The following is an 8246-nucleotide window of genomic DNA, read 5'->3' on the forward strand; positions in this document are numbered from 1 at the left end:
GACTTGGACTTTAAAGAATCAAATAATTTAGTAGTGAAGTTTATAAATTTGATAAATCAAATGTAGGATGGAACATGAACCCATAAAAAAACTTTTTTTTTATAGATCCATGGATGGAATGGAAGGCAGATTTTAACTATAAAACCTATGATAACAATTTAATTTAATCTTACATAGGCATAGGGCCATTTTTTTATTAAATATGTGGATTATTCAAATTTAAATTTTACAATTACATTTGACAAATAATTCAATCATGGGCGTACCCAGCACACTTTGGCTCAAAGGGCAACCTTGTGTCATGTCAACTGTTTCTAAAATCCCAAATCCCAACGTTGGGGTTTAGGGTTTTAACTAAGAGAGAAGTCAGACAGATTTTTTAAACCATAAAAATAATTATAAAAAACTATCTCTTTATCTTCGAATTAAGGCGCTGCATTTGTGATAGGTAACTTAGACTATAATAAAATTGCAGCATCTAAATTTAAAAGTCATGGAAAACAAATAACTTATTAATTAAATACTATAATAATCATTTTCTCATTTTACATAGGTAATCTTAAACTTAACACAATTAAAAACATAAGACTTGAAATAATATAATTTATTTTCTAAACAATTTTGGTATATTGATCACCAATTTAAAATTATTTTACTTTTATAATCGGTAGGTACTTTGGCTGACACAGTAAAGGGCATTTTCCTACGCGACAAAAAAAACTCCACATTACATATTAAGCAAACATTGTTATTTTTTACACCAAATATTCGAAAAGGTGGCGATGGTGATTGGTAGGTCCCTAATTTGTAAGTTGCACACAAAACAATACGGGACGTTTAGCGGAAGGTTAGACAAACTTCGTGGGTGTACCTATAGTTTTGGTCATTTACCTTACTGTTACACCCACGAAGTTTGTCTAACCTTCCGCCAAACACCCTCTATAATGAATGAGCAATAATAATTTAATCACATTTAATTCAATTCCAACTCTCACTATAAATCACTTTCATTCCAGCAAATCACATTAGAACAAAATAGATAAAATAAATTACACAGATATTTCTTTTACATTTCGCGGATTGAAAGCAATTTGGTTAAGACAAAGTTCAGTCTGGGTAGTGACAAGTGACTGGCAAGTGACTAATTAAAATCCTAGAATACAATCGTCGTCAGCAATCGTAGTATCGGTAGCCGTAATCGGATCGTTCTGGACATCCGGTATCAGTTCTACATCTGTAGCATCTATTGGGACATCTGGTACACTGGGTATTGGTATGGTGGACATTGACATCCCGGGCATTGGCATTCTGGGAATTGGCATCCCGGGCATTGGCATTCTGGGAATTGGCATCCCGGGCATTGGCATTCTGGGAATTGGCATCCCGGGCACTGGCATACTTGGTACCACGACAGGTACAGGTGCATACATCAGATTTGGATGTGTGTTAGGTGCTCCAGGGGGTACTTCAGGTTTACTGAGCAAATTCGATAATATTGGCGCCTTTCGACCTGGTGGTACGATTTCGCACGGAGGCGGTAAGACTACCGCGGTATTCAACGGATCATCATCATCTAAATCTATTGTAAGAACATGATCTGAACTTACATGATCTGAAACAGTAGGTTTCAAAATATTGATTTTTCTGGAAATTTTACGCCTTTTAGTTGGAGGTCCAGAAATATTTTTATTAGACTTAACGTTTTCTTTAGCATTTTTTCTTTTGACTTGCCCTTCAGTACTCGATGTATTAGCTTCCGCAACTTTAGATGTTTTACTGGGTCTTGCATTATTATTTTTCGATCGTTTATTTGTCGTATTAATAATAGTTTTAGCTTCTGCAACTGTAGATTTTTTACTAAGCTTTGCATTATTAGTTTTCGATTGTTCATTTGACGTATTAATTATAGGGTGATTGACATTCGTTTTAGCTTTATCATTATTCACTTTTGTTTGATCACAAGGATTTTTTGAAAACACATGCTTGATTTTGGGCATTTGATTTAAATTACCCAGTAAAGATTTGCAAGATGCTAAGTATTCCTTCATTTTTAAAGCACTTATATTGGTATAGCACTGAAAAGCATCTTGTCGTGTTTGGCGGTCAGGCACTATGGGTCTTTTATAATATGTCTTTTTATTCAAGCTAGGGGCAGCTACTTTTGTTCTTGATACATTATTTGTTTTTGTTGTATGTTCTGTCACACTTGCTTTTGACTTAGTTTTGTCTGGAGTTGTTGCTGGTGCTGTGTTATCGCTAAGATTTGCAAGATTCATCGGCCCGATGGGATTTATTTGAGTGTTCGCTTCGGGATTCCAATGTCCTTTTGCTTTTAGTTGTGCTACTTGTTGTTTGGCGCGATTAAGTATACTAGACAGAATTTGTAGTTCCATTGTTGATAACGTGTGAACTGGTGTATTTAGTTCCGCAGTAACATTACCATCAGGGGTAATAGTTAAGCGGACATCACTGAACCTTTGTAAAATGCTGTTCACCAATAAGTTAACTGTTGAGTCAGATGTGTTATTATCTAGAGACACACTTGGGTTATTAGTTGGATCTAATCTTTTATTCATTTTGGGCATATTCGGCTTAGTTGTTGCAACCGTATAAGTAATTTGAGGCAGATTCGTAGTAATTGTTGCACCCGTATTGTTGATTTGAGGCAGATTCTGATTAATTGTTGCACCCGTATTGTTGATTTGAGGCAGATTCGGATAAATAGTTGCAGCCGTATTATTGATTTGAGGCAGGTTCGGATAAATTGTTGCAGCCGTATTATTGATTTGAGGCAGATTCGGATAAATAGTTGCAGCCGTATTATTGTTTCGAGGCATATTGAGAGCAGATTGAGTAGGTTCCTTTGATTGTAAAGGAGTTTTTGGACTTGATAGTGTTTGCTTTGGTCTGTGCTGTGATACCAGTTGTGGTAATATTATGCTCTCGTAATCGTATAGATTATTTTCTTGTAATTTTTGGTTCGGCTTCGATTCTTCACGTTTGGCAAGAAATTTGCAACGTTTCTTAATCATACTCGTGTAGTTAGTAGCATGATTTGAAGCAGGTTTTAAGGGTTCCTCTTTGTGGACGGGCTGAGGTAAATTCGGCTTACAACAGCAGATGCAATTATCTGGAGGACAAGGATGGCGTGTCCTGACAAATTGCCTTACTGTAGGTATGCGCTTTAAATCAAAAGACCGAATCAACTCATCACACTTGTGCCAGCAACATAAAACTATATCGCTTCGAGTACATTCTTTAATATCATTTCTAAAGCTATTATTTTTTACATTTCGTACAAGTGAATCCATTTGAATATATTTGACATTTTTGCCATTTAATGTAAATTTATAAAACTCGACCATTTCACTGTAGTCCTTGAGAACTTTAATTCCTAAACGGTCGTCTACGTCCGGTAAGTCTGTTATTTCTTTATCATTCGAAGAGTCATTGTAACTTTTGGGAGTGTAACTTAAAGCTTTATGGATATAGTCAAAGTCTTTCGGTAATATTGCTTCCAAGTCATTTTTTTCTGGCTGGTTCATAGTATTATTAGGTTTATTAGCATTCAGGTGACCAGTTCCATTTTTTCTTTTCGTCTCAACAAACTTATACAATGTCAGCCCAAAACCACCTGAAGAACTTGAAGATGTTGGTGTAATTTTTTCTGGATAATTGGCTATAGGTTTGCAACAACACTTGCATCGATCCTTTGGACAACGATGCGGGATTCGCAAGAGATCTGGTGTCATGTTACTAGGACAAATCAAACTTTTAATAACGTTTTCCCTATTATTATAACAACATTCATCTACATTCAACCCAAGAGCTACTATATGATCATATTCTCTATGAACCAATGCTTTTTTTTCGAATTTGTACACTTGTGATTTATTCTTTTTGAAATTTCTGAATGATATGTATGTAAAATCAACGCCCGCGGTGTATCTTAATCCTTTTATGAATGCCTTCTTGGTGCAACCGTATATAAGAAAGGGCTTTCCATTAATATAACTAACGTTACGATTTGCTAACAACGGTACGCAGCATGTTTTACATAATTTGAAAAGCTCATTTGTATCTTTTTTAACATGTTTATCTATCACTGTCAGGTCAACATATTCCGTCTTTATTGAAGACAGTACCTTTAAAGGCATGTCCTCTTCTGAATCATCAGAATGCACAGACTTTACAACATTTACAGAATCCACATCATCAACTAAATCTATAGTATTTTCAGACGGGGCTATATTTAATGTAACCAAATTATTTGACTTTAAGCTTTTGTCTTTTAATTTGAAACACTGAAGTTCATTGAGGGTAGGTTTACGATCAGGCACAGACTCTACAACATTTAGAGAATCCACATCATCAACTAAATCTAGTACAGTATTTTCAGACGGGGCTATATTTAATGTAGCCAATTTATTTGACTTTAAGCTTTTGTCTTCTAATTTAAAACACTGAAGTTCATTGAGGGTAGGTTTACGTTCAGTCACAGACTCTACAACATTTACAGAATCTACATCATCAACTAAATCTAGTACAGTATTTTCAGACGGGGCTACATTTAATATAGCCAGTTCATTTAATTTTAATATTTTGTTTTCTAATTTAGAAAACTGACGTTCATTGATCGTAGGTTTTCGTTCAGGTAGAAAATTAAATGTCTTTTTAAGATTTGGTTTACTTTCACGTATCACTTTTTGCACAATATTACTAAAAGATTCATTTTTAATTTTTTTCTTGAAAATTGTCATATCATCCAGTCTTTTTGTATAGACGATCGGGATCCCGGGATCGAGGCATTCTAAGCTATGACTCAAACTGTTTGTATTCATAATACCCTCTTCTCCAATTTCAAATTCTTCTTTAATAATTACATCTTCAGTTTCATATTCTTCATCTTCAGCAATGATTGAATTACCACCATCTGCAAAAAAGTAAAGTTTATCTTAATCAATACAGCTTTCCACATGAATAGTCTAATAGATATAAAAAAACACACGATTGAATAAACTATACAAATAAAATGTTTCTCAAATAATAAGCCTGAGGTGAAAGTATAGTAACTTTTTTTTTATTTTTATTCAATTTTATACAATTTATTTAATCTTATTATACCTACCTACTTACTGCAAAAATATTAAGTAGAGCGGAATCTCAAAAAACAATGGTACGATATCTTACCTTCATAGTTGTTACTAAGGTTATTGTTATCAGTAAGCTGCTGTGTAAGAGAAATTTCCATGTCACAATCTGCATAGCATAGAGCCATCTCATGGTCCAATGTGTCCATATTCGAGTCCGCCATTGATAAAACCTGTAAAAATCACAAGTTAGTAAAAATTGATATGGCCAATATTTAGAGGAACATAAAATAGAATAACCACGAATAACTATAGCATTTGAACAGAAGCAGAGGACCTAGTGTGAGTTAAAAAAGAGCGCGTTTAAAAAAATGAAAATTTTAGTTCTTGTAATTTTCCGCTAGGGGCGCTGTACAATCCGTCATACATTTAATGTAATTTTTTACGCGCTCACTAGTGATGTAACCTCACACTCAGCCTTCAGAGCACAGCTGCATTCGATTTTTAAAATAAATTGTTCCTATCAGAATTGACCCCGTATCTTCCAATATTTTTTTATTTGTCTTTAATTTAAAATTCAAAGATTTTTCATATTATGTCACACACAAGATTTGTCAAAAGAGAGACATCCTACTAATCCTAATAATATTAAAAATTTGGATGTCTGGATGTTTGTTACTCTTTCACGTAAAAACTACTGTACGGATTTTGTTGAAACTTTACAGTATTGTTGTTTATAACCCAGAATAACATATAGGCTATAATTTATGACGATATGTGACAAACTAAATTTCACGTGGGTGAAGCCGCGGGCAAAAGCTAGTTATTTAATAAATATTTCTTCACCAATCAAATTGATTTTGTTGGGGAGATCGACAATATTGATTGAATATAAAAAAATAATTCAATAACTAATTATAATTGACTATATTATAACCTTATTATCTACTTCTGTCGTCGGCCGATCGTTGAAATGGCCACTTCATGATGTGCCCGGGCAAATCGTGAATCGACGACATTTCATGATTTGGCCGGCCAAATCGCGATGTGCCCAGTATAAAGTCGGACGGATCGACAAGGTAAATCGTGAATCGCCGACATTTCATGATTTGGCCGGCCAAATCGCAATGTGCCCAATACATATAAAGTCGGACGGATCGTCGAGAACAACGCAACTAATCAATGGGCGGATCATGAAGATCGCGAACAAAGATGGCGGCGTCACAAATAGCTGATTATTGTGTTGAAAATAACAGTGAAAGATAATCAAGACAGAGAAAAAAATAATGTTGCAAATGCTAAAAAAGCTATAGAAATAATATAATTTTCCATAAGTGATGAATGTAAAATGAAAGTTTTATTTACTAAAACCTTTTTGGAAACCCGTAAGAAACTATATGTCCAAATATCGCTGGCCAAATGGTCGGCGGCTTAGTAGTCGATTCGCACGAAACTCGCATGAATGTGCGAAACGTCCCCTCTCAATAATAATATTGTTTTAGTAGTTGTTTCGCCCGGATGTATGAGATTACTAGTTCTCGAAGGAGTCGATAGCACGCGATTTTAATACATCCGTCATTCGTGCGAACGAGTTTCGTGCGAATCGACTACTACTTGAATGACATGGCTGGTGTAAGATAGATCATGAAGTGTCGGCGTATTACGATATGCCCGGGCGGGCACATCACGACGTGGCCAATCAAATGATCGGCCCACGACATAATAATTATCAATTAACGATTAATCGGTAGCATCAAATTAAAAGTATTTGGTTCAAACGTGCAGTTGCATTCGATATTACAAATGAATTGTTCCTATCAGAATCGACCCCATAAGAAAAAGCAACGTAATACGTAGCCTAAATTTTTAATTTGCCAGTCAAATACCAATCAAATCTATTTTTACAAACTTCGCATTATCACATAGAAGTATAATAATAATGTATAATGCATAATCATCAGTTTATCATCATACATAACTCTCCGCCTCGAGGAAAAAAATAGATGTTACAACTTTAAATATGAAATAATGAATTGACCATTTATTTATGTTAGAAAGAATGATATTTTTGTAAAATCACGGTAGACAAAAACCGAATCGAGTTACGTTCGAGAAATCAGTGAGAAGGTTTCACACGGTACCGCATCGTAGGTGCGTTGACAGTCGACAGATTTTGTAGAAAACGTAAAGAAACAGAGGTTAGGCTTAGATTAAAAACACTTTATCCTTTTTATGTGTTTTCTTTTAACATCTAATTGTTGCCTGCATTGTTTTTAAACAAATAATTACCTCTACTTGAACCTACTACATGTCGGATGTGCTAAGCTCGAGAGTAAAATAAAATGGATATGCAATGTTTACCTTTTCTGTTCCACCAGGTTACCACAGGTACATTCACTCACAAAATTTTTCACCCAAGTTCATTATTTTGTAATTAAAGCCAATCACTAAAATAATAATTGACACATTGTTGTTTTAAGTACACATGATGACATGAGTCACTATCACTAAACACAAGAGTGCCGCTCAGTATGCGGGGTCTGCCTGCGGGGCGAGGGGATCTCGCCAGTTGCCTTGCCCGCCGCGCCTTGCTTGTCGCTTTCCGTTAGCCGCGCGCGCTTGCAAAGCGGTTGTACAGCTGCCGCGGAATGAAGCGCGGGGAGAGTCGATCGTTCGTTCGTGTTCCACTTCGGCCCCCCCTACTCTCACCCCCGCTTACCGCGCGGCCGCGTGATGTCCCCTCCCGCTCCTTCTTGTACCCCCGCAAACACCCGGAGTGTAGGCGCGCGGCAAAAATGTCTGTCGGCAAACGTAATGGCGGCGTTCAACGATTTTTACCTACTTCTTCGTTATACATTTCGTTTTATTACAGCACAGACATGTACATTTTTGTAGCAAAATAGCACTTATGACAGCTACGTAATAAGCGGTAGCGGTAGGTCTACCTATTACCACAACTATTACTGTTTGGCAAGAATCAGAATACAGGGTGCTATCGTCCGACATTTATGCTAAACGATGAGTCATCTAATGTAAAATAGGCTAATGCCCGCGGCTTCGCTCGCTTTGTTTGTCACAGAAAAACTTCAGCGAGCGTCCGTTTCAAAAAACAAATAAGAAATTTCATCAAAATCGGTTCAGTGGTTTAAGCGTGAA

At 35.9% G+C, this 8246-nt stretch overlaps 1 protein-coding gene across 1 annotated transcript; it reads right to left on the minus strand.

Moving 5' to 3' along the window:
* Positions 1-58: 58 nt before the first annotated feature.
* Positions 59-7791, minus strand: LOC114354299 (uncharacterized). Its single transcript, XM_028306601.1, has 3 exons — positions 7452-7791; positions 5191-5323; positions 59-4933 (listed from the first exon to the last, which is right to left on the minus strand). Exons 2-3 carry the CDS (start codon positions 5312-5314, stop codon positions 1146-1148), a joined length of 3912 nt encoding a protein of 1303 aa, XP_028162402.1. The 5' UTR covers positions 5315-5323; positions 7452-7791; the 3' UTR covers positions 59-1145.
* Between the last annotated feature and the right edge of the window lie 455 nt (positions 7792-8246).

Source organism: Ostrinia furnacalis, unplaced genomic scaffold, assembly GCF_004193835.3.
Source record: "Ostrinia furnacalis isolate ACB-3 unplaced genomic scaffold, ASM419383v2 OfSCF2039, whole genome shotgun sequence".
Classification (NCBI taxonomy): domain Eukaryota; kingdom Metazoa; phylum Arthropoda; class Insecta; order Lepidoptera; family Crambidae; genus Ostrinia; species Ostrinia furnacalis.